Source organism: Phyllostomus hastatus, unplaced genomic scaffold, assembly GCF_019186645.2.
Source record: "Phyllostomus hastatus isolate PE091 unplaced genomic scaffold, TTU_PhHast_1.1 phas_scaffold_501, whole genome shotgun sequence".
In the NCBI taxonomy this organism is placed as follows: Eukaryota; Metazoa; Chordata; class Mammalia; order Chiroptera; family Phyllostomidae; genus Phyllostomus; species Phyllostomus hastatus.
Genome location: NW_025334033.1, coordinates 39,946,270 through 39,974,232, shown reverse-complemented (window position 1 = coordinate 39,974,232; position 27,963 = coordinate 39,946,270). Strand labels below are relative to the sequence as shown.

Genomic DNA, 27,963 nt, shown 5'->3' with positions numbered 1-27,963 from the left:
GCCATTTCCACCTGCGTAACAACAGGCTGCGAGCCGCGCGGCGGTGAGCGGAGTAGGAGGCGCGCCGGCGGCGGCGGCGGGGCCTGAGGAAGAGGAGGGGGAGGAGGAGGAGCTGAAGCGCCGAGGGCGGCAGGCGGCGGCTCGGCCGGAGTTGCAGCTGCGGCGGCGGCGCTCACACCGCAGCCTACCGGAGCCCGGAGTCCCGGCGGGGCAGCAGCAGGGAGCGCGCGCCCGTCCAGCCACCGCACCTCGGCCCAGCCAAGCCGCCGCCGCCGCGCCTGGGGACCGCCAGCCATGGCCGCGCCGCCGTATCCCCAGGAAGAGCCGCTGCCGCCGGCCGGCCCCGGGTCCCAGTGGTTCGAGGACCGGGGGGAGGGGGAGGACGAAGCGGTGACGCCGCAAGTGGCCAAGCCGGCGCCGAAGGCGGGGGAGTCCGGCCGGGGGTTGGGCGCCGGGGCCGGGGAAGCGGCGCCGGCAGAACCGGGCTCGAGCCCCGCCTGGTCGCCGCCCGTTGCCATGGAAACTGCATCCACAGGTAAGGCGGGCGGGCGCCGCTGCCCCGCAAATGGCGTCGGGGACCGGGGTCCCCCCGCCGGCCTCTTCCCGGCAACTCACTCGCCTCTGCGCTTTCCTCGCGCTCTCTGCCCCGAGCACCAGCCTCACTTCTCCCCCACCCCCCGCTTCGCCACTGGCCACTGTAAATATTAGCGGACCCGCAGAAGACCTGAATTTTATTTTTCCAAACACTTGGAAGAAAACAAAATACTACTGATTCTCGTATTTAATGATCATCATTATTTCGGCTTTTTAAAATGGTCCTCATAGGCAAACCGCAGCATCCTGGCGCTGGACACCCGTGTCCCAAGTTTCTTCCTTCGGCCAAGGGGCTGGAGGCTGTCGGGGCCTCTTGGGCAGTTTCAATGATTTGGGGGATGGGGGGCACGTTTGCGCAAAGCGCCAGCGATGCTCTGACAACAAAGCGACCGGCAGGCCCGCCGCCCCTAAACCCGGCTCTGTCCGGGGCAGAGATGTGGCTTAACTGTCCCTTACCCGGTCCCTAAAGAATCGCCACACCCTACTCCCTCCCTGTTCCCCCTCCTTCCATCCTTCTCTCCGTCAACCCGCGCCGAAAACAAATCCCAAGGTGGGTATGTTTAATTCAGGAGGGACAGTGTTGCAAAAGGGTTGGGAATGGTGGCAGCCTCCGCCCCAAACCTTTCGTTCCCAGCTGCCAGGATGCTCCCATCTTGCAGGGAGCCCGGAAACTTGGAACTCCTTAGCGTGGCCGGCCTGGCTGTGTTGTTAAAGGACTTGCGTGGTGGAGAGTGCACCAGCTGCAGTTTCCCAGCAGTCTGGACCCTCCCGGGCTTTTGAAAATTGCCCTAGGTTCGGCCTCCCTTCTCCTGACTCCCTCGCTTCCGAGCCAGAGCGCGCAGGTGCCCAGAGGGGACCAGGGTCTCTGGGGCATCCGGGCCAAAAGAGGTGGGAGGCTTGTTTTGAAGAGCAGCTGCCGGCTTGGTTAGCGCTGTGTTTCCAGAGAATAGGGTAGAGGGTGCCGTGTTGTGTTGTTCCCTGAGAAAGCTTTGTTGTGGAATAGGAATGTGTAGTTTTGGAATGTAGCTTTGGAAGGCCTGGGGTGGTGAGTGCTTCCAGAGGAGGGGAAGGGCAGTGGGTTTGGCATTTGTGCCCTTGGTAGTTGATATAGGGGACCTCCTATCGTAGGCCACCGCCTCTCTCAAGGGTCATGTGAAGGGTCCTTAGGCAGCGTTAACTGTGCTCCAGTACAAGATTTGATCTGAGACAAGGAGGTTTGGGGAATGTGTTGAATAAAACGTCAACATTCTGAAGGAAAAGGGAAAAAGTGGGGACCATGTGTAAGCAAAAAAAGAAAAGACATAAATCAGAAAAACCCATTTGCAGTATATTAATTATTACATGGGGATGGGGAAAGAGGATTTAAGACTAAGAATAGCTGCCTAGTCTGTCTTTTAACTTCAACTAAATAAAGAGAAAACAAAACTCTTTATAACTGTAAAATAAGATGGCACAATATAATAGATACATGAAGGCAACTTTTTGTTGGCTTACCATTATCATTCTTTGTTGGGGGTAGCTCATGGCTCAGAACCTTTATCCACCGTCATCAAAGTATGTTATTTTTTGTAGTCATGGCCCACCTCCTGTTAGTGTCCTCAAAGTCCTGTGAATTAGGGAGAGGAAGCTAAGTGCCCTGTGTTCAGTAACACACTGTTCACTAAAATGAGCTGCTGTATGTAAAATGCTTATAATTCCGGCTGTCCCAAAGCAGACATTTGCAATTTTTATCATCATCATCATCATCATCATCATCATCATTGTTGAAATATTTTACCTTTTCAACTGTCATAGGGGTTTCCCATCCTGGGCAATAAATACACCAATAAAATTAAACATGATATTAAGTCTGGTTGGGAGGAAAATGAAGAGGGGGGAGGAGCATATATTTTATAGAAATAAAATTTTGTTTTATAGCACATATTTACATAGGAATTTTTTAGTTTATTATTGCTGAAGGAATTTCTTATATAGCTGTTTATTGTTTAATGTTTTAAACCTGGATGTTTCTTGTTTGGTAGACTGGATGGGCTGTAAGAAGAGACCCAGATGCCAGAAACGATATCTAAGTAAATAATTAGATCTTGAAAAATCCAAATAGAATCTGGGCCAGCTTTCTTTCCTGTTATTTTGGCAGTTCTGTTGCTATAAGCAAAGTTAGCTGGTGTATCTTTAACTTGATCAGATACAAAATCCAAAGGAAGCCTGTTAAACACACTGCTTTACTTTTTTAGAAGAATAGTGCTCTTTGGGACTCAAATCAAACTAAGAAGTAACTTAGACTTTGTCGTGAAGCACTGTAAACAGATTTTGTTTCTTTTTAAGATGGAATTATACAATGTAAGACAGATAGTGATGTTTTAAAAACTTTTTTTTCCCTGAAAAACACCACCAATCATGCCATCTGGACAGAAATTCTGTTATTTACTTTTATACTTTAATGGTAGTTGAAGTTCCTAAAGAAACATTTCCAACAATATTTCTCAGTAGTGTCCTAGAATGAATACATGTTTAAATATCATTCAAGCCACACTGTGAAACTCCATCAGTGCTATACTTTCGGGTGTTCTTACTGCTTCTGTCCCTTTTGTGGTCCAATGTTCTTAATGAAAAGTGCTACTTTCTTTAATTTTTCATATTTAAAATGGGCATGTGAAATGATGTCTGTTGTCAAGGGGGCTTTGAATACGCCTCGTGAAGGCCACAGCACGTCAGAGCTGTCAGTCGGGAGTTAGTGCCATCGTCTGATATCTTTGTACTAAGGATGTACAAGCAGCAGTTCAGTGAGTTTCATGATGGGTTATTCCTGGAAACTATTCAGAAGGAGCATACAGTAACACAAGGGTAGAAGAATGGCCTTTGTTTAAAGGAAGAATTTAAAATAGAACATTTGAACAAAATACAGTGGTAAGAAGTTAACTCATTGGTCACTTTGGAAATTAACTCATTGACAGCTTTATGTTTGTAAGGCAGAATGAAGAACAGAGTGGTGAATGGTCTGGAGAAATCAGAACCAGTACAATTTGTTTCATTCATATTGACTTATAGATAATTTGACTTGAATTTCTAGTATTCTGTTGGAAAAACTATTCCTAGTCTATAATGATTTAAATAACTTTCAGAATGCTTATGTATCTATGTTTATTCTGTTTAATAGAGTAAATTATATGGTACACATCGGCAGTCATCTTGTAAAATCCACGTGGAGGCTGATTGTCTTTATTTGTGGATGTTTCTGATAGATGTGTGCCCACTTTCAACTCTGGAAGCATTCCTAGTAACCCCATTCAAAAGGTGTAAATTTCAGTCTTCTGATTTCTTTCATCTTTTGAGAAAGCAACATGTTCTTTTGAAATGGGAACCAACACTACATTTTCTTTTACAGTATGTTACAGAATGTATAAGAAGAAGAAAAGAGTTTCTAATGCACTTTAATTCTCTGGTATAGCCTCTGGATATAATTGATAACATTTCTGACAGTAAGTACAGTATGTGTCCTTTCATATACAGAATTGAAATTAGATTACATTGAAATTTAGAAACACTTACATGCCCTAAAAATACGCTGATAACTTCATCAGGGCTTTCAGCATAATTTCCTCTTCGTGAATCTACTATTGCAGGAAACTCATCCTGCTCATTGCTCCTCAAATACACCGCAGGCCTTTCTGCCCCCTTCTTTTTTTCTAGGCTCTCCATATACTACTTATTCTGAGGGTTTGGAGAGGGGTTTTGGATTATCTTACTCAATATACAGTCCATCCTGGATAGCACAGATTATGGAAAGTTTTTATTATCTGTAAAGTGAAAAAACATTGTGGTTCAATTCAGTTTAATAAGCCTTTTCCTTTGTGTAAGAATCTGTGCTAAACCCAGGCTGTGGTTTCCTAGAACATGTGCATCTTTCTGTTTCACATTAGTATATAGTTTAAACAGTTCCTTTTATGTCAGTTTTCATTTTCCTCTTTGTCAAATTATTGCTAGAAGCTAGACTAGAAGAGCGTTATAGTAACCTAACCACATAAGCACAAGGGTATAAGTTTTCTGAGGTCAACACAAGATAAATAAATACAAGTTCAACTTGGTTAGACAACATAGCTGGGGAAAATAAAGTCTGTCTATCTATCTACCTATCTAATTCTAGCATCTTCATAAGAATAACTGTGGCTGAATATTACTCAGAGATTTCTGGATTAGTTACTTGTGCTTTTATTTTAAAGTTAAATTATTGACTAAGGGAGCTTTGGGAAAGGCACCGTAAAATATAGAGGGCAGTGGAAGACCAGGTGTTTGAGACAGAGATTAAGAAGGGGGTACAGTTATTGGGGGAGTGGGAGACTGAGACGGAGTGGAGGACAAGGTCATTGGAGGAGTGGAGTCCAGAAGAATGGCAAGGCCAGTAGTGAAATAATCACTTGTATGGTCACTGAAATCACTAGGACCCATGGCAGAGATTGGGGAGCGACAGTGAACCCAGTGCTAATATCTTTAGGAAAGGATAGAGTGGCCTGAGCTTAAAAGCTAAGGATTTTTAGAGCAGAGGGAAGAATAGTTGCTTGTAAAATTATAGTGCCCTGACTATAGGTTCTGCAAACTCTATTTAATATGCATAGAATGTAGGAGATGCTACCTAAAATAGTTCATTGTGGGGGATGGGAACTTTGAGGGTTGTAATTAAATGTGAGCTTGTGGTAAGGCGAAATTACTAAAATGGCTTATGTAATTTAAGGTAGTATTAATAGAAAGTCTGTGGTGCACATTATGTCAGGTAGTTTCCCTCGATTCTGTTCTAGGCAGGCCAAAGTTGGAGTCTTCTACTAAATGGTGTGACCCACACTTTGTGAGAGTTTAATGAGCTGTAAAACGGTGAGGGCAGGGTGACTAGACTGGCGAGGCTTCTAGAGAAAATGCTACTTGAGAAATAATTGAAGAAACTAAGAATCTTTAGCCAGAAGGGCAGAAGAATTAAAGAATATCTGGAAGTTAAGTTCAAATACTAGAAACACTCTTATGAAGCGAAGAAAGAATACTTGGCCTGGATAATTTCACAGGGCAGAATGGGGACTGGCAGGTAAATCAGAGAAGCAAGATTTCTGTGTAATGAGGCAGGAAGTTCTAATAACTAGGACTGCCCAGAAAAGCGATAGATTGTCTCCCAGTTACTGATATTCAGGTAAAAGCAAAGTTGCTATTTATTGGGGGAAGCTTAGAAAGAAAGATGTTAGTTACACCAAGGTTTTTTTACCTTTTCAAAAGAAAACAATACCCTAACTTTATATACTGGTTGTTAACATGGGCACATTTCTCAAAAATGATCAGCATACTAATGAAACCAGAAATAGTGTACATCGCAAAAGCCATAGTTGACTTTAAATTGACGACCTAAAATGCACTCTACAGAGTCATGACCTTCTTTAAATTCTTCTCAAGTTCCCCATTGTTGAGAAGAACTCCAGAATGTAATCTACTTGCTTGTTAAGAACTACCAGTTTTATCAAGTTGTGGGTTATTTACCTAAATATGAAACATCTGCAAGCATCTCTTTTGTTTATTCTTTTTTCTGACCTATCATTTTCATTTTTCAACTTTACTTAATTTCATAAATATTCAACATATACTAAAATGCTTTGGGAATCCATTAAACAATTCTGTAAAGTGAAAAGCGTCGTAGGAATCTCTTTTTAGTCCTCTGCCTTACTATCTGTATATTAATGTCAGATTATTCTTTGTAAAACCATGTTTGCTGGGTTGCCTAATGAATTACATTTTAACTAGATGTAAAATTCATTCTCACTTCTATGTCTAATCCAGAAATGGCTTTTCAGATTCATCTACTGCATAAAATTATCATAAAACCAGTTACAGACCAAATTTTTGATTCTGGAACATGAGGAATTTGTTGAGTATCTGGTACCCTTTAAAACACCTAGAATTTTGTTTTATGCATAGTACATCTTCATTTAAAAAAACACAACAACTCTTGGATAACAGAAAGTTGTGTGTATTCAGGTTATTGCTGAACCAGTTGACATGCATAAGAACAAAAGCCAATGCCACGTTTACCTTTGGCATGAATTTCTCAACTGATCCTGAAAAATCAGGACTTCTCAAAATGTGGCTCGTAGACTAAATGTGGTTTCACGATCCCATGAGGTGATCCACAGACTTCCACTTGGGGAGACAAGCTTGCCAAATACATACTAAAATTTTAAGAAGCAGCGATTTATTGATTCTCCTCTTTATGCTTGGCATGGTTGCTCGGAGTTGTGGGGATCTGAGGAGCACGAGCTATGTCCCCTTCCCCCATTTATTCCAAGCTTACTCTCTAGCTGGGAGATGTGACTGACTCACACAAAACAAAGCTCAACTACTCAAGTCAGAGAACAGCCTGGTGCTTGCATAGATGGTACAAGCTGTAAGTGCTGCAGGAATTTTATGGTTCTATGGGTTCTGGAGTACCTGGTGTCTTGAAGGAGGTGAAGTGTGACTTACACCTAAAGGGTAGATGAACTAGGAATAAGTGGAGGAGCAGAAAGGCAGGTTGGGTGTGGAGAGAAATATGGGTGATGCCAAGGAGATGAGCAGTGACGAGGCCTGTTTAACCTGTCCAGACAGGTAGGGAAAGGCAGATTCTGGGGGTCTTGAAAGCTACACAGGAGACTCTAGAGTCCTTGTTTATGGATTATGGGACCTTTGAAGGTTTGTATTTGGAGGAAATAGTATTATACAGCTATGCTAAGGCAGGTTAGTGAAACAGTGGCATAGAAGCTGAACTCAATGGGGATGATCCTGAAACCTGCATATTTTGCTGAAAGGCAGCTGGCCCAATAGCATTAGTTTCAGGACCTTGAGTAAATCACCATGGGAAGAAAGAGGAAGAAATGAGTGGCCTCATGGGAACATTCAGTAGAAGTTGGTGACTGATAGTACATGGGGGATGAGCGGAGGACTGAATCAATCCTAAAGTTGTGTGTGCTGTGGCCGGGTGGATGTCCGTATCATGGGCGGGGGACCCGGTTAGAGAGGTGAGGATGACTAGTTCATTTTCAGTCTTCTGAGGCTTGAAATGATGAAATGACACTGTAGATAAAGGAGTAGATTTTAGAAATGAAAACAGGATTATTTTGATATAGATTTAGAAAGTTAGAAGGGCAGTCATAGAGGAAGTTAGGTCCTTGAAAGGGAGATTCTGTAGCATGGGAAGAACAGAGGGCCAAGCACAGAACTCCTTGTCTCTCACTGACTGAGTGGTGTTAGGCAAGTTATTTGACCTCCCTGAGCCTCAGATTCTGCATAAGTGTATGTTTACAAGACTAGATCTTGTAGAGCACCTACCTGGCAGTCAAATGGTGACCACTCATTGTTAGAGTGTCCTAGAAGCCAGGCTGGCAGGGCGTGGATGAACCCCGGCTGAGAAAGCAGATACACCTAGTCTTTGCTTTGCCACCTAATGTCTTGTCAAGTGGGCAGACCTGTTTTATGTCTCAGTTTTTTCGTACATAAAGCTGGCTTGCTACTGTTGCCCTGGCTATCTTGTAGAGCTGTTGTGAACATAAAATGAAGTAACTAACATGAGGAGGTATGTGCGAATTGCAGATAACTGTATATTTTTAAGGTACTGTTAATAAGGAGCCCAGTCAGTGCTGTCCGATGCAAAAGAGGTCTAGGAAAGCAAAGACTGAGAAGTCACGTTACATCAGCTGTATGTGTTTTAATAGAAAATGCTTGCTTGATTGTCTGGACCTCAGCAAATATCAGTGGGGAGTGGCTGCAGAGCAAGGAAGAACGGGAGTGGGGAGAATTTGGTTCTGGCCACCACGCTGGAAGACATTGTTGGCTCTGCGGAGTATAGCTGGGGTGGGGTCCAGCCCCATTCCTTGTGTTCTTGAGTGCTCTGTGACTGAAACAGTCCTGAGGTATGCCCACGGGGCCAGCTAGAGGGAGGGGGACAGCAGATGGGGTGTATTCTGATTCTCCTGCTCCGTGGAAGGGCAAAAACCGTAGGAAGCAGTCAGGGGTTGCAAGGAAGTCAGTCTGGGAGAGGCTGCCTCTCTCACACAGAAAGTGTGGCAACAAAAGACAGGCCCTGCCCCTCCTCCGCCCTCACTCCCCAAGGCTAAATCCACTGGTTCTGTGGGCTTGTAGGCGTCTGCAGACTAGTCTCTGTAGGTTAAGCCTTTCATAAATAGACTAACTCTTCTGGAAGGATGGGGTAGACATACTTTTCTTACCCCTCCCTCTAGCTGAGTGCAGCTAAAAACTCTGGGCATTGTAAGGTGAGCATAAAAAGACTATGTAGCAAAAGTTGCATGGTTATAAGCCATTAACCTTTCTGAAAACCTATCTGAACTAACGTGAGTATGAGGGGATGGCAACTAAAACTTGGAATGACAGAACTTTTCCTTCCATAGGAAACTCAGCCGAAAGAAAGTTACATTTAAAAAGTGGACATTTGACAGGGATGACTGTAAGGTTTTGCAGTAGGATCCTCAAATGAACTGCTTAGACAGAATTGGAGGGTCATGGTGAAACTGCAAAACATGTAAAGAAAAAATTACAGCAGTTTTGTTAATTATGAGTAAGCCTCGAGTCAGTGGGGTGAGCCAGCTGCCCTCAGGTGATGAACTGTTAGTCTCGTCCACTCCAGACGCCCAGAACACGGGTGTGAGGGTTGGGCTCTGCTCCCTGGAGGTTGGCCACGCTGGGGTCCGGGGTCGGCAGAGTCCTGAATGTGCTGAGCGCGCCAGGGTGCAGATGGTGGCGGAAATCCTGCCTCTGGTTGAAAGAACAGAGGACGTAGAGCCTGCACAAGAGAAGATAGGACAGGTCATGACAGCTGTCTGTGAATTCAGGAAGGGCTGTTGAGTGGCATAGGGACCAGGGTGTTCTGTGGGACTCTGGAGGAGAGGGTTGTGGTCAGTCAGAAGCTAAGCTGCAAAACATGAAAAGTCTGGACTGCCTCGGGTGGTGAGTTTCTTGTACAGGAGGCGTGCGAGTGCAGTTTGGCTGGTTCTTTGTATGACATAAGGGATATAATAGAGAAGATTTATTAGATTAGTAACTTTTTATCTTTTCAGGATCACAGACCCCCACTGGAGAAACTGATGGAAGCATTGGAATTTCTGCCTAGGAAAATGCAGTTCAAACTCCATATTGCACACACATTCTGGGGTTTTTCAGAGGCTTTATATGGATGGAAGAATTAAATAGCTTTCTAATACTTAGAAGGCAATAATTCCAGATACTCTCATATAGATCACAGTTTACATAAGGGTGATAATTTCATGGTTCAATAAAATCTCACTGAATCATTAATTTCTCTACTCAACAAATATTTGTTAAGCACTTATTGTATATGTATATTTGCATACACACAATATCGTCCAATGTGGACATGTAATGTTTTCTCAATTCTATGTAAAGTGTTCATACTGCACTTTTTAAAAATCTGCACTACTTTTATTTATGTATGAATGCATCATCAAAGTAAAGACAGGGGGCTTCCTGCACAAATGCAGCTTCAAAGTAAGTAAACTGGCTTCTATTCCAACCAGATCATGGTCTCTAAGTGCATTTATATAGAGAAATTTTGGAGTGGCCACTACTTAGCATACTATTAACTTATTAGCAACTTTTTGTTATACAAGGGTAAATTGCAACCCAGTATGTTTATATTATCAGAATTGAACTTGCGGGTGTTTATTTTTTTATTGGGTCCGTGACATTAGAGAAGTGTTTCTTTTTTTTTTAAGATTTTATTTGTATATTTTTAGAGAGGGAAGGGAGGGAGATAGAGAGAAAGAGAAACATCAATGTGCGGTTGCTGGGGGTCATGGCCTGCAACCCAGGCATGAACCCTGACTGGGAATCGAACCTGTGACACTTTTGTTCACAGCCCACACTCAATCCACTGAGCTATGCCAGCCAGGGCTTAGAGAAGTGTTTCTATTTTATTTTACCATAAGTGCAAGAAAGCACAAATACCCGGTATTGTTTCCCCAAAACTGGGCCGTCTTTTCCAGGCCCAGCAGTTCCTGTTTATGGTTTGGATGCTTGCGTATCAGAAGTCTGAGAAGTAAGGATTGGTTTCATTTATATGAATAATGTTGAGGAATTAAAAAATACTTTTAAAAAGAGAGGTAATATACTTAAGAGAACTGAAGCCCCACAGTATTCTGTCTTGAAGGTGAAGGGGTGCTAGGAGTAGGGGACTATTTGTGGTGGGCCCCCAGGGCCATTTCTGTTTCCTTTTTTTTTTTTTTTTACACGTGTAGTAATCTGCTCTGTCCTTGGTACTTATTCAACCACCATACTAACTCCCAGGAACATTGGTTCCTCAAAGGAACCTGCATCAATTTGTCGGTAATATAAAAGCTCTGCTGTTATGCTGGATAGAGGTCTCCAAGGTCAGTTGTTAACTGTATTAACATTTAGGGAACTGTGTTTCCACTGTGATCATTCGTGTGAAAATATCTTTTGAATATTGAATTGAATTGATATGCTTTGTTGTATAACAACATTGTTGTGAATCTTGTGAAACTTACTTTTCAGTTCATAAAAGGGGAAGTCGGTGCACAGGCGGACCACAAGAGCCTGGGCTCTCAAGTCCCATGCTTCCTCTGCTCCGCGGAACCACCTTTCTGCTGTGGGATTCTACCACAAGGGGAATAAAACAGCCTCAGGAGACAACAAAATCAGGACATGAAATCAACTTTATCTTCCAGAACCAGAAGGAAGTTTGAGGAGGAGACTTAGCTGGAGAGACAGGAGAAGAGGAGAGGTGAAGGTGGAGAAGAGAGGGGCGATGGGGATGGAAGGAGAGAACGCTTCACCCCAGGGATGGACGCAAATAGACAAAAAGGGGAGGGAGAGAAAGACACAGAGAAGGGGGAAGAGTGCTAAGGAAAAGTACACAGTCAGAAGGAGGCCATTTGAGGAAGCAAAAGAAATAATATATGAATGAATGGAATTGTAAAAAAGAAAAAGGAGAAATAGATAACAAAGCTTTCCTAAATTCTAGAATCTAGAGCAAATGAGGCAGGGTTCTTGGCTTTATTTTCCTCTGAAATTCTAATTCACATTGTTACAATTGCTTAGATCCCCTGGGGCTCACGGGTAGGAGCTGGGTGTTCTGTGCAGGCTTCCCAGCGCTTCCCCCACCCCCTCAGTGAAATCAAGCAGTGGGCTGAGTCAGGCCTGTGGGCCGGAATCCATCAGGGGATTTTCCAAAAGATATGTATTCACTTTATCTAAATGGTGAAGAATTTAGATCAGGATTTTCCCTCAGATAAAAGGATTATTTATAACCTTTCCATTGCACACCTAACGCTGAGATTCACAAATGCTGTGGTTTGGACAGCAATGTCAGAGTTAATTCTTTTTTTTTAACCATGCTCATGTATAAAAATGTATATGTTCTACACCTCGACTGGTGAATGGAGACAGTTAAGAGAGGAAATAATAAAAGTGAAGGAAGTTAACATTTATTCAGCACCTAGTGCCAGGCAGACAGGCACTGTGGTAAACACTTTATATAACTTCTCAGATTGTCTTTAAGATTCCACGGCCTACTGAATAGGTAGAGGGCGACACTATCATTTGGTTAATCTGAGTAGTGGTAACAGCTCATTTGTATACTTCTGTTTATTTATTTCTAGCCAAGGCCATAAACTACACATGGAAAGGAGTCTTCCATTGAGATTCTGCTAGGTTGCTCAGGATGAGAGACCAGGGGTAGAGGTTCAAGGCCTAACAGGTAACACAGGTCCATTTTCAAGAATGTTTAAACCACATTCTTCTTAGAGGCCTATTGAAATGGCTAAGAATTTGGGGTCCTTCCTATCCTTTCATCAGTGATGATTTTGTAATGTGCAGTAGTCATATTGTATCAAGTGTATAATGTTTCTTTCTCCCTCCATAGACCAGAAGTTCCCTGAACTAGGCATCACCTTATGTCTCTAAGAGTCTCCGTAATCTCTGGCAGAGGGTCAAATACATCAGTGTCAGAATTTCATCATTTGATGGTTTCATGTTTTCTTTGGTTACATAAAAAGATCTTAATGCTATATTGGGATTATAACACAGTTTATGAGACCATTTACAGAGTAGTCTGTGAATCAATGACTATTCAAATATTTTAGAAGTAGGATTTGGATCTTTAATGTATAATTCATGTGACCAATATTAAATCAATCACAATGTAAATTCTTGCTCCTATTTATATAAGAATAAACAGCAACAAATTTTCATATGTCAGATCACTTTGAACTTTAAAAAAAACCTCCATAGTGCTAACTTAAAAAATAAAAAACAATTCTTGGCAGTTATGATTAAAACTATCTGATGATAAATTAATTCTGTAACATTTAAAAAAATTAATTGGATGAATGCCCTTGGTAAGTCATTCAATTATCCTGAGAATTTACATAATAAAATGCAGTAGTTTGCTCTGAGATTAGTTTGACACAATTGCCATTAACAGCTCCTCCTTCTCAGCACCTGGTGGCTCACCTGGCAGCTCTGCCCTCCAACGGGGGGACGCTGCCTTGAAGTGAGACCAGTCCGAGTTAGCACTTCATTTTCTATTAATAATAGAAATGGTGTGGCAAGTTAATTTGTCATAAGTTTGTGCAAAGTAAGACATTGCAGTCTTTTTGACTCATTTCTAGCCCTTTGAAATCTGAGCAGTTACTTGAGATGAAGGAGATACCCATGAAGTGGGGCTTAACAGCAGTTTTGAGCTTAATAAGAAATTATTTGGGGTGTCAGAGCAAAGACTGCCTGGCCGAAAGTCTCTGCACGAGATTTGTAAATCAGCTGAGGCCCTGGACCCACTTCCTCACTGCCGGGCAGGGTAGTCGGTGCCAGCTTCCTCCTTCGCTGCTCAGCCCGCTTGTGTGCGTTGCTGTGTCTCCATGGGACAAGAGAAGCCCGTGGCCTCAGGAGCCGGAGGTTCTCAGAAAGGAACAAGCATGAAGTTGAGTGTTCTCCTTTTCTGGGGGCGTTCCAGCAGACACCGTGATCACTCACCAGAGGTGTTTAAAAGGAGGCTTATTTTTCATGTGGGAGGTTGAACTAGATTACCTTAAATATGCTTTATATTCCTTTCATCTCAGAATTCCATGATTTTACAATAAAAGTATGGAATTGTTATGCACTGAGTCCTGTGAATGAGATGACACATATATTTTTTAATATAGGGGCTTTACACTTTAGCTAAAACTTGCCTGAGCCCTTATGAGCAAACCAAAACATCATTTATCTAAGTCAATAAGTAGTTTTAACACTTAAAAGTATTTTCCACATACTAGTTTTGTGGCATGCTCAGAAGATGTCTTTGATTAATAAAATGGGAACACTGATGAATCATTATGTTCTTTAAAGCACTGTTAGGAGACAAAAATATTTTATAATGTAGTGTGCTCATGGGGGACAATGATAAAGAGACGGGAACTAACTATTCATTCTTATACACTTACATGCCAGGTATTATGCTAAATGCTGTAGATAGAACATTACTGAAAACCTCTTTCCTCAAGAAACTTATAGTCTAATGAAGGAGATAAATAAAGCAAGAGATATATTTTATTGCGTGGGAACACAGAGAAGTCAAACATGTTAACAGAAGGGAAGATTAGAAAAAGCTTTTTGCTGGAAATCGTTCTGGAACTTAGTATTAAAGGATGAGAAATTAGCAGGACAAGGCATGAGGAAGACCATTCAGAAAGAACAGCACTGCTTAAAACCATATTTCTCCCTTCTTGCTTTTGAAAAAAAAGGAATCTTATTCTCCCAGACTCTAAGTTTCTAGAATGCTAGCAGGGGAGTACATAGCTCTTTATTTGAATTTGTCTTTAAGACTCTAGATGATTCCTGGTTCATCAGCAAAAGCAGTCTCCCAAAGTGACCGCTTCTCTGGGAATGCATGTGGCTTTCAGAATTGGACAGACTGTGAACCTCAAACAGGTATGGAGACACCTGGCGAAAGACCAAGGGCACTCAAAGCCGTACTAGACAAAGTCAGTTTTCTCCAATAGTAAGCCTTTTAAAACACTTTTTAAAATTAAAAGTAAATGGATACATTAAGGAGTAAATTCACATGCAGTTTTAAATGTGAGACTTTCAGTAAATTTCCTGCCTCACACATCCAGGCTGCATCCACAGGCCCTTGGGGTACACACTCTTCTTTTTCTATCATGCGTACTTTGTTGGAAATACATGAGGCATTAGGCAGAAAGGTGTCTGGGTAGGTGCTCTGGGCTGAGTACTGATAACCTCAGGAGCAAGGCAGCAGAGGAGTGTGTGTGTGTGTGCATGTGTGTGCATGTTTGTGTGCATGCACCAACTCATAGAGATGAGTGCTGAGATGAGAAGAATGCTGGGGTTCATGATTTTTGCCAAGGGTGGAAAGTGATAAGGGAAGCAAAATTGGGCCAGAATTTACCCCTGAGATCAGAGGTGGCAAACACAAGGCCCACAGGCCAAATCTGGCCCTCAATCTTCTTTTATCCGGCCCAGCACCTTGTTTCTACCTGGTGGCTGTGCCGAACTCTTGCTTAACTGTTAAGGAGTAGTTACATTTATACAGTCCTAAAGTTATATTTGACCCTTTGAAGGAAAACCGTGAGGGTGATGTGGCCCCCGTTGAAAATGAATTTGATACCCCTGCCTTAGATCATCCTGTTTACCCTTCCTCACAAAACCACCAGTGAGCCTGTAGCCAGGAGGGGGCAGGGGAGAGGCCATGGTCTGGTCCTGCTTCTTCTCCTCCATCATCCTCTTTATGCATCTTCACTGATCTTTTCTTATATCCAGTCTGGTTTATGGCACATAATGACCCACCACTGGCTGTTGTCTCACAGACATCAAGGCTGTTATTACAGAGTTCTTAGTTTTTTGCAGTTGTTACAAACTTATATTTTTAAATACAGAGCCTTCACCAATAGTATGTTTATAGTTCCAACTACTGCTATTCCTAATCTGTAGTGTAGGTATATATGATTCTAGGAAGTTTTTTTTCCTCTAGCATGTCCTCTGTAGAATTGTCCATGGTGGCTACCTGAAGTAAGTTCTTTTTCTAGGCCTTGCAAGATGTCATAGACTAGAAAATTTGTGGAGGGGGAATCCTCTAGGTCAGGGGTGTCAAACTCATTTTCACCAGGGGACACGTCAGCCTTGAGTGTGCCTTCAAATGGCCAAATGTAGAGCTCCTTGCCCCTAGTTAAGGAGCAGTTACATTTATACAGTCCTAAAATTACATTCCGCCCTTTGAAGGCAGCCTCGGTGCTGATGTGGCCCCCAGTGAAAGTGAGTTTGACACCCCTGTTCTAGGCAGAGGGTACAGTGAGTACAAATGAATGGGCTGTAATGATGGGTGATGACAGGTGGTTCTGTGTGTGTCTGCATCCTCTGGGGAAAGGGAGGGGAGAATGGAATGGTGGGTAGGAATTGTACTGTTAAAAACCTAAAGCTGTTGGATGGCATACTAAGAACTTTAGATTTTATTCTGTGTTGAGAATAGAGTCATTTCAGGGTTCTTTCCTGAAAGATAGATGCTCTCTCAAATTTGTGTTAAGAGAGCACTCTGGCAACTGGGAGGTTGCAGTGGGAGTGTGGTGGGGTGGGAGGGGAGCTAAGAGGCTTCCGCAGCAGTCCCGTGAGACTCAAGGTAAGGCCAGAAGTGCAGCAGCAGTCGAGAGCAAGAGGGGTTGGGATGGAGAGATTTCTGTGAAGTACAGTGGATAGAACTTGGAAATGGAAAAGACGTAAGAATCATTTCAGCTTCTGGCTTGGACATGTGAATGCATAATGATGCTGTTAAGTGAAATTCAGATACAGGAAGAGAATGAATGTAAAACGCTTTCAAAGATAATGGCACCGCATTGCAAATGTAATGTATTAATATTAAAATCATATTTCGCTGATCTTGTTTTTAAGGTAATGGTCATCCACAGTATTGATTATACAGATGTAGAGAAACCATTAGGAATTGCAAAGCTAGTGCTTTTATAAACATTGAACAAGATATGCAAGGTATAAACCCTTTTAATTTTTAATTGATGCAGGGAATCTGCAATGTCAGGGTCACACATCAGGTGATTACATTTTTACTTTGGTTATAGATTTTACTTCATTAGCTCTTTATGGTATGGAAAAACATTAACTAGTTCTGATTGAACACAGATTGATTGCACAATTGTATATTCGTAATCTCATTATTTAGCATCATAAATATTAAGTGAAACTGTTGGAACCTCCACTCCCCTTTACACTAGTTGTAACACCCCTCCTGTTCCCTTGGGGCTTAGTGAAAGAAATTGCTTGCTCTGGTTGCAAACTCAAGAGGTGCCCCCCACCCACCCCACTCTGTTAAAATTTCTCTTCCATTCCACATTCAGTGTTGTTCTTTCTCCAAGAACGGAGGCTTTGACCTTCACTTATTTCCAATGTTTTTGATTGACATGGTGAGGCAACCAAGGATTATACCAGCAACTCTGTTCAGACATCTGGGGATGACAACTCAACTTGTGATTATCTGGTTCATATCTCATATTTGGAAATATGTTCCCCGGAGGCTTTGTTTGATTCTCACTATTGTGTGTCTATGGCTTAGAAGAGTGCTTGGCATATAAGGAAGCTGAAAACATATTTACTGAATGAAAGAATAAATGAACGAGTGGCTGGTTTTCTCTGGTAGAGTACAGGGGAGAGAAGAAGATGTCTAAGCAAAAAAGTCTAAGTTGTAACAGAAGGCATCACGTGCTTCTTCACTACATGTTGCCTATTTTACTTTTGTATTTTTCCATTTTAAAATACTTTTTGTCCATAATAATCACAAGCTCTTCTTTTTCTTCTCATATGAATAGCAAGGCCACTATTACAATCTGTTTTTTACCACCCACCCCCATCCCTGACCTGCGTGATTGTGCCTGCGGGAAGAGCCACAAGCCTTTTCTATTCTTTGCCCCTGCAGGTCTCACTGCCCCACTGCTCACCCAGCCTGTGTTTTTGGCAGAAGGGCAGGGAGCAAGAGGGTCCCAGGAGGATGCTGAGATTCTCAAAGCAGCCTTTTTCATGGAGCAAATTAAGGACAAACACAGATCATTTTGGGATTTCGACCTAAATCTTAACCCATTTATTTTCTTAAAATAAATCTTTTTTTCTAGTGCCTTTAAAATATTTGTAAAAAAAAAAAAGCACTATGCCATAATTGTTGCTTTCTAAATGGAGGACTTGGAAAACAAATGACACTAGTGACAAAACTCCAAAGGCTGTGTAATTTATGAATATTTTATGAAGTTTAATCACTTATAGGACACAGGCTCTACAAGTTTTGCATTTCCTCCAGGGTCTTACTTTTGTGAAATTGTGCCCACAAATTCACTTCTCAAATCACACATGCCTTCCTTTTTCTATTTAGCTTATCTTTCAGAGTGTACAGTTATGCATGCTTAGCAGATGTTACTAACAGGCATTTAAGGTAAAATAACAATATCTAATTTATTAAACACTATCCACATATCTTTGATTCAACATAATTACACCATTTAATTGTTTTAAAATACTGAGATGTGATTTACACACAGAAAAGTAAACAAATCTCATTGTAAAGCTCAGTAAATACACATTCATGTAGCCATTACCCAGACCAAGGAAGAACATTTCCGTCATCAAGAAGGCTTCATTCACATTGTACCACTTCCCTAGGTCATCCCCCATTCCCAGAGGCAACTGCTTTTCTAGCTTCTGTCAACACAGGATAGTTTTGCTTGTCTTTGAACATATATAAAGGGAATGATTTTATATCCAGCTTTTTTTTTGTTTGCTTATTGAGATCCATTCATGTTATATGTGAATTGAGAGTTTATTTTTATCTTACTGTGCAGTATTCTACAATATGAATATATCACAATTTGTTTACCCGTCCACTAGTTGATGGACATTTGGGTTCTACCCTTATTTTTTGGATATTATGAGTAAGGCTATGAAATTTTTGAACATAACATTTTGTGGACCTGTGGAAATATTTTCTCTTGATTATGTTCTAGGAGTATAATGGGAAGGCATAGGGTAGGCCTATACTCAATTTTATTAGAAATTCCTGAAAGTTTTCTAAAGCAGTTGGATTATTTGCACTTCTGTCAACAATATATGAAAGTTTTCACTGTTCTACATCCTCACCAACACTACTTACTATTGTACTCTTTAATTTTAGACAGTCTAGTGGATGTGTAGTAGTGGAATCTTTTGTGTGTTTTTTTCCCACTGAGATGTATCAAGGTAGAATTTGCACATAATACAAAGCACATGTATAGATTGATGAGTTATCAAAAGTATATAAAACCATGTAACTACATCCAAATCCATTGTATGTGTAAATGTTCTGTAACTGCCAACTTGGTCAATTTAATAGTGGGTTTTCATATCTTTTCTGTTAACTCTTTGTGACTGGGGTTATGCATGTAAGTAGGCAATAATGCCTGCTGCACCCATTTTACAGACTAGAATGGTGCTTGCGCTGTACTATCTTTGGAAAAATTTAAAAAAATATTGTTTTCCAAATCATTTTTAAGTGCTTAAATGATTTGCATATTTCTTAAGTCAGATTATTTCTCAAGTTATTTTTTAACTGCTTAAAATTCTATTTCAGGAAGGCTGTGCTGGATCCCTATTTTTCTTAGTGTACTTATTTTAACTATTCCTGAGAGGGAGTTTTAAGTCTCCAGTTATGATTATGGACTTTTTTGTTTATCTCCTTAGTTTTCTCAGTTTTTGCTTTATGTAATTGAAACACTGTTATTAGACACATACATATTTACACATGGTATGTCTTTTTGATAAATAGACTCTTGCATAATTATAAAATTTTGCTAATACTTCTTATTTTGGAGTGTACTTCGTCTACTTGCTGTATCTTTGTCTATTCCAACTTTCAGTCTATCAGAATCTTTATAAAGCATGTCTCTTACAGATAGCACACCATCTTGCTGTTTTATCCAGTCTGACAATTTCTTCTTTAATTGAAGTGTCTAGATGCTTATATTTATATTATTATTGATGTAGTTGGGCTTAAATCTACCAATTAAAAACATTTTTATTGGTCTCATCTGTTTTTTGTTACTGTTATTTTGTCTTGCCTTCTTCTAAGTTAATTAGAAATGTATTGTTATCCATTTTATTTCTTCTGTTGTCTTTTTAGCTGTTTTTTTTTAATTACTGCTGTACAGTTAATATCCTTAACGTATCCAACTCTACTTAAAATTGACGTTTATCATTTTTCTATTAATCAAGCTTCCAGCCAAGATGGAGACGTAGGTAGATAGGCTTCAATTTCTCGCACGGCCAAAAGAAGGATAACAACCAATTCTAAAAAAAAACAACCAGAACTGCCAGAAAATCAAACCGTATGGAAGTCCAATAACCAAGGAGTTAAAGAAGAAACATTCATCCAGACTGGTAGGAGGGGTAGAGACAGGAAGTTGTGGCGGGGGGCGGCGAGGACACATGACAAGGCAGCAGCTGGCAGACTAGGGTGGACCAGGTGATGGCTGGCGGACAGGCCCAGGTGGTCCCACATTTGTGTGTGTGGATAAACCAGAAGAAACAACTGGGGAGTGAGACAGACTGTACAACCCACAGTTCCAGCGTGGGAAACTAAAGCCTCAAAACCTCTGGCTGTAAAAATCTGTGGGGTTTATAGCAGTGGGAGAAACTCCTAGCCTCGAAGGAGAGTCCATTGGAGAGATCCACTGGGTCCTAGGACATACACAAGCCCACCCACCTGGGAATCAGCACCAGAAGGGCCTAAACTGCTTGTGAGAAGTGAGGGAAGTGACTCAAAGCAGAGCCAGCCAAGCACGCTGCATTGTTCCCTCTCTGACCCCTCCCCTACATGCAGTGCCACAACTGCAGTGAAGTAGGTTGCCCTGCCCTGGCAAATACCTAAGGCTCTGCTCCTTACAATGTAATAGGTGTGCTGAGACAAAGAAATATGGACCAAATGAAAGAACAGATCAAAACTCCACAAAAAGAACTAAGTGACAAGGAGATAGCCAACCTATCAGATGCAGAGTTCAAAACATTGTCAATCAGGATACTCACAAAACTGATGGAGTTCCATCGTAAAATAAAGGAAGAAGTGAAGGCTATACAAAGTGAAATAAAAATATACAGGAAACCAACAGTGAATGGAAGGAAACCAGTACTCAAGTCAACGATTTGGAACAGAAGGAAGAAATAAACATTCAACCAGAATAGAAAGAAGAAGAATTTAAAAAAAATGAGAGGCTTATGAATCTTTGGGACAACTTTAAACATTCCAACATCTGAATCACAGGGGTGCCAGAAGGAGAAGAACAAGAGCAAGAAGTTGAAAACTTCTTTGGTCCACTAATGAAGGAGAACTTCCCTAATCTGGTAAAGGAAATAGACTGCTAGGATGTCAAGGAAGCTCAGAGAGTCCAAAGAAGTTGGACCCAAGGAAGCACACACCAAGGTACATGATAGTTATATTACCCAAGATTAAAGGTAAAGAGAAAATCTTAAAAGCATCAAGAGAAAAGGAGACAGTTACCTACAAAGGAGTTCCCATAAGACTATCAGCTGATTTCTCAGAAGAAACCTTATAAGCAAGAAGGGGCTGGAAAGAAGTATTCCAAGTCACGAAAAGCAAGGACCTACAACCTAGATTACACTATCTAGCAAAGCTATCATTTAGAATGGAAGGGCAGAAAGAGTGCTTCCCAGATAAGGTCAAGTTAAAAGAGTTCATCATCACCATGCCCTTTATTACATGAAATGTTAAAGGGACTTACCTAAGAAAAAGAAGGTGATCAAAACTATGAATAGCAAAATGACAACAAACTCACAACTATCAACAACTGAACAACAACAAAAAAAAACAGAACAAAAACCAAAACAAACTAAATAAAAAACTAGAACTGGAACAGAATCAGAGAAATGGAGAGCACATGGAGGGTTATCAGTGGGGAGGGTGAGGGAGGAGAATGGGGGGAAAACGTACCAGGAATAAGAAGCATAATTGGTAGGCACAAAATAGACATGGCGGGGGCATGTTAAGAATAGTATGGGAAATGTAGAAGCCAAAGAATTTATATGTATGACCCATGGGCATGAAATAAGGTGGCGAATGCTGGTGGGAGGGGAGGTGCAGGGTGGAGGGAAAAAAAGGGAAGAAAAAATGGGACAATTGTAATAGCATAATCAATAAAATATACTTAAAAAAGAATTGACATGTATCATTTTTCACCATTTAATTTTTACATCTGATTTATGAAGTATGTATTAATACCTAGACTATTTAGATCAATGAGGAAATAGGCCCAAAATGGTAAGTAACTTGCTTAAGGACTCGTATGGGAAGAGGTGGAGCAAAGACATCATCTAAAGAATGCTAGATACTTAAATGGCCTTGATGATACTGAATATTTAGTTCAGTGGTTCTGTCCACATAATCTTTGTTTATGCAAAGTACCTTTATTAATGGCATTAAAAAATATTTGTGCTAAGGACTTAGTAAAAGTGCCATATGATTTATCATCAAATCCTTCCAAAGAAGGAGATTGGCCTCTAGAGGATAAAGGATTGGCTGCTTTCTCATTGAAAAATATATTTGATCAGTGGAAATATTATTAGTAAGATGTCACGAGAGAGCAAGACCACGGAAGAGGGATTACAAAGGGATATTGGCTAATATTTTTTAAGCCTGGAGATGGAAAGTATTTTAGATTTGGATTTATTAGGAGAATTAAAGACTGAATTGATATAAAATTTAAGTTAGCCAACGCTTATTGATCTCATACTATATACTAAGTGCTTTTCAAATGTCATCACTTTTTTCTTTGTTTTTCTTCGTGCCCATGGACCAGCATATCCCCATTTCCTGTAACCCCTAGCTCCTGGTAACCACTCTTCTACTCTCTTTTTCTATGAATTTGACTTTTGTAGAATCCACATATACATGAAGTCATGTAGTTTTTGTTTTCCTGTGTCTGGCTTATTTCACTAAGTGTAATGTCCTCCAGGTTCATCCATGCTGTTACAAGTGGCAGGGTTTCCTTCTTTTTTAAGGCTAAATAATATTCCATCTTTATACACACCACACTTTCTGTATTCGCTCATCTGTGGATGGGCACTGTGGTTGTTTCCATGCTGTGGTTACTGTGAATAATACCTTAGTGAACATGGGAGTGTAGATATCTCTTTGAGATATTTTCTTTGAGTGTGTACCCAGAAGTGGGATTGCTGGATCCAAATATTATCACATGTAATCCTTACAACAGACGTATGTAACAGGTACTTTATTACTTCCAATTTGCTGATAAGGAGATTGAGGCGCAGAGAGGATATGATGAGCTCAAGAGACCACAGCTGGAAAAAAAAATGGAGTGAGTCAGGCTGACTTGAAAATCTGCTCGTAAGCACTATGCAGTTGAAGGTAAAGATTGAAGGGTGGTTTTCAGTTTATGTAAACCTCACAACAACTTTCTGAAGTTGAAAAATGTAGTTATTTTAATAATGAGACAATAGAGGTAGTGTTAGGTGAGCTCACCAACACCTACTTTTGCTGTCAGTAAAAACCTGCTAAATCAAGTCTCATTCTAGGGACCAGGATGGGCCCTTTCTGGAGTGAAATCAAATCAGGAGAAGAACCACGTTGAATAAGGTGCAAAGTGTGTAGTGGGTTCCAAAGACTGAAAGTGAGGGAATTTAGAAATGATTCTGGATACCTATTTTTTAAAGTTTGGGAGAAGAAAAAAAAAGCAAAAGATAGAAAGTTTAATTATAGCACACCACTAAATTAGGTAAATTGAGAACCTAGGAAAGGTTAAGTTTACAAGCTAGAAAAGAATCAATTAAAATTTTTTTCCCGCACGTTTAACACTGAAAACAGATTTTCAATTCTTTATATGAATGGGAATTTTACTTTTTCATTCATTATCTAAAATTAGTTATAGGTATTAGAGAGATAAAATGTGGATTTTTCCCCTTGGGTCAAACTGAATTTATTGAATTTTTAGCTTTAATTTATGGAGAAAAATGTCCTAGTTGAGAATGAGAATTAAAAGATTTCGAATCACTTCTGATATATTTTCATTGTTTTTATTATAAATATGTATTGGGTTGGTCAAATATTTCATTTAGTTTTTTCTGTGAGGTGGCTCTAGTAGTGCTTAGCTGTCTTTAACTTCATTTGAAACAATTTTGTTAGATTGTATTGTGACAGCTGTCATATCAGCATGCATTTATAAAAAACTTAATCAAAATTGATGAATTTTTGTGCAGCCATTTTAATATTGACAATAGAAGATACACAATATTTTTGATGTATTATGCTTTATTATTTCAAGAAAGATAGAAATGCAGAAAATGATTTGTGCAGTGTATGGAGAAGGTGCTGTGACTGATTGAATGTGTAAAAGTGGTTTGTGAAGTTTCTTGGTACTATAGACATTTTGGCCAAATGTTTCTTTGCTGTGGGGCTGTCTTATGCATTGGAAGAAATGTTTAACAGCACCCCTGGCCTCTACCCACTAGAAGCCAATAGCAAGAGATAGTGGACCTACTCAAAATATCCAAATCAATAAAGTTATTGGTGAAAATGAAAAATATATCTTTTATTTTATGGAAAAAACCTAAATGGACTTTTTGGCTAACCCAGGAGATTGATAATTGCAAAACCACAATACATTTTGTTAATGGCCTGAACGTTCACTTTTTTAAGCCTCTAAATACAAAGTGAAACAAGTGGGTGAGAGCATGTCAAAGCATAACAGCCAAACAGGCAACCTTGGTTTCTCAGGAGGGTGAGATTTGGGTGGAAGGAGGAAGATTTTTACGTCTTTATGTTTCTTCGAATTGTTCGACAGGTTACAATAAGCAGGCATTACTTTGAAATAGCAATGTTTAGTAATAATGAAAGGAAATCAATGTATTTTATGAGTGAAAGACATGTTAATCTGTATTTTAAAACATTCTTAGAGGAAGAACAGGGTTCCTGTTATCAGAAAGTATTTTTATGGTAGGAAATGTATAGAACTTTGATTTATAGTTTAAGTGAAGTTTCATCTGCACATATTTGTTAGAAACATGACAAAGTCGTAGAAAGCAAAAAAAAAAAAAAACCCACCTAAATATTATCATAGTGAATTCAGTGAATTCACTTGATCATTTAATTCTATTAATTATTTTCAAGTCTTTGTTTTTGATTCATAATGAAGAATTTCAGTGAGCAATCTGGAAGGTTTCACTAGTAAAATAGTCTGGAGGAAGCTTCTCCTTATTTTTGTCTGATGCTGCTTCCTTATTAAACTTCAGTAATACACTGCTCTACGGAGTTGGTGGGAAGGGCTAAATAAACCAGACCGGACTGTTCCAAAGTGACGTGGTGATGTTCGAGACCAGCAAAGACAGACTGTCAGCAGCCTTTCCAGGTCAGGAGCACAGCTCTGTTTCAATGATCTTAATATCATCAATCATGTATGTCTGTAATGATCAAAGCACTACCTTTGATTTTTTTGGCACCCTCTCAGTTTTAACATGGGTTTAAATCTTAAGGTTGTGATGAACTTCAGCAGATAAAGTAGATTAATATTTTTTTGTATACACACACACGCCAGGAACACCTGTCATCTACATACTGTATGCTGACTTTTTTTTTACACTTAATTGGATATTTTCAATGTCTTCTGATGAGATTAACTGTTCTTCATCAACATGGTTTTAAAGTCTGCTTAGACTCCAAGCATCTAATTCCCTATCATTGAACGGTTAGGTTTTCCCAGTTTTTTTCCTACTAAAATTCTTGATTTTGAACAGCCTTCCTCATATTTGAAATCTTGGTGCGCTTTTCAATTATTTCCTTTGCATTACTTCCTGGAAGTGGAAGTTCTGGGCCAAAAGATGTGAATGTTCTTAAAGCTTTTGATACAAATTGTCAGATTTCTTTCAGAAAGGTTAAACCAAAGTGTATTTCCAGCAGCACCATGTGAGTTGCCTGTTTTTTCAAAGTGGTTGTACTGTTTTGCATACTCACCACCAGTGTATGAGCACTCCAGTTCCTCACGTCCTCACCTACACTTGGCATCAGTCTCTGGCATTTTGTCCAGTCCAGCAGGTGAGTAGTGATACTTCATTGTGCTTTTAACCTGAATTTTCCTAATGGCTCATGATGTTGAGCATCTTTTTGGTGCTTATTTGCCACCCGTATATCTTCTTTGGTGAAGTATTGTTCAAATCTTTTGCCTATGTTATTAGATTATTATTCTTATTGAATTTTGAGTGCAGTTTATATGTTCTGCACACAAGTGTCTTATCAGATAAGATTTGCAAATATTTATTATCTCAGTCTGTAGTTTGTCTTTTCATTCATTTAACAGTCTTTTTGAAGAGCAGAAGACATTTTTAATCAAGTTCAATTTATTGATTTGCTCTTTTATGGATTTTGTTGTTGTATCTTAGAAATATTTGCCTCACCCAAGGTGACAGTGGTTTCTTCCTGGGAGCTTTATAGTTTCAGGTTTATATATAGGTCCGTGACCCACTTTGAGTTAGTTTTTGTGTAGAATGTGAAATATGGATAGAAGGCCCCCACCTTTCTTTTGCATGTGGATATCCAATTTTTCTGGCATTTTTTGTTGAATGACTCTTCTTCCTCCTCTGAAATGTCTTCTTGAAAATATATGTTGTTCATATATGTGTGGGGTCTATTTCTGGACTCTGTTTTATTCCATTTATTTGTCTGTCTTTAAGCCAATACTATACTCTTTTGGTTATTGTAGCTTTATATTAAGTATTGAAATTTGGTAGTGTTTGTCCTCTTGGTTCTTCTTAATGAAATGATTTTTAAATCAAAGGAAAATTCTGAAATACTAAGAATATTGCACTATTTCAGAGCTACCGTTTCCTTTGGGGAGCAAGCACGTCTGTGTGACTTTCTTATTGTCCGTGCTCTGAGTAAGTGGAATTTACCGTGTTATTTACCAGAGCGTGTGTAGTCTCTGGAACTAATGTACATACCTCACTATTACTTAATGTGTTCCTGTAACTAAGTTTTTACATCACTCCTTTGGATGTTTGTCACTCATCACAAGACAGTAAATATTTATTATGTTCTTCTTCATTCTTTTTATTCCTCTTAGACTTATATCTCCCATATGAAACCGTGTGGATATAAATCTTTCATTTTCAGATAAATTTCTGAGTTATGAGCTGTCTCTGGGTTTGTAGGTTCTGCTCTTTAGAAAATATTTGTTCTCACTTCAGTTTGGCAGTTACCCAGATGTCTTATTGTTTATTTTTCTCGTGGGCCCTTTATCATGTTCTCTTCCAGACATGCTCTGTGCACCCCAATTATACAGATACTTCCTGAGGTGCGATCTTTTTAGAGTGGCGTCTTGATTTGCCCTGCCGAGTTCTCTTCTTCACTCCCCGTGCTCTCGGGGGAGTGAAGGGAAAGTGAGGAAGTGGATTCAGTGGCCATTTACGGGCTCTGGGAATTCACAAATAAATAGGGAGCAATCAGATAAATAAATTGTCTGTACTTTATTATAGATAATTATAAATGATCACTTATCAATTATAGATAAATTAAAAAACAAATATACTTATATTTGTCTTTATAAAAGATATCAATATGTTTATCTTTATAAAATACGAATATAATTATTTATATTTATAGGTAAATATACTCAATAATTCACCTTTTCCAATCCTGTAACCCTAATTTCATATTATACTTTCCCCCATCTTGGCTCTGCACTGTGACTCTCAGAAGTCAGATGTACCGGAGTAGAGTACACAGAGATTGTCAGCGTGACGCCAGGCAATGTTGCCTCCAGACGCCTCCGCCCCAGGGGTCGCCCGCTGTGCCCCAGGGGCTGAGCCAGTGTTGGCGGGGCTAAGGCAGCTTGGCCCTGCTTTCACGTGTAGGGGAAGAGAAGCTAGCAAAGTAATAATTTATCATTTTTTCTTTTGATTTATAACCCATACCTTTAACTTTTATTTTTAAACCCATACTCATTGGGAAACTGATTTAAATGTTCTGTGGGTTTTTTTGTGAACTGGTCCAGGACACAGAACTAGGAGTTCTAAGTGTTGTTTCTTTGTCTTCCACTTTGACTAATAATAGTAATAATAATAAATAGCAATTATTTAACCTTTACTACATGTCAGGCACTTTTCTAAGGGCCTTATATATGTTAACTCCCCTGTTCATTACAACCACCCAGTGAATGAGGTCCATTATTGTCCTAGTTTTACAGAAAGTTGAGACACAGAGAGAAGAAGCACTTGCTGAGGTCACACGACCAGTTAGGGACAGAGGCGTTATTCAAAACTAGTGATCTGGCT

At 40.1% G+C, this 27,963-nt stretch overlaps 1 protein-coding gene across 1 annotated transcript in view; it reads left to right on the top strand.

The window, feature by feature from the left end:
• Positions 1–279: 279 nt before the first annotated feature.
• The window catches only part of RTN1 (reticulon 1), a 167,348-nt gene continuing 139,664 nt past the window's right edge, over positions 280–27,963 (top strand). The window contains exon 1 of the mRNA XM_045822549.1: positions 280–535. Coding sequence (XP_045678505.1) covers positions 295–535 — 241 coding nt within the window. The 5' untranslated portion in view covers positions 280–294. The remainder of the gene's footprint in view (positions 536–27,963) is intronic.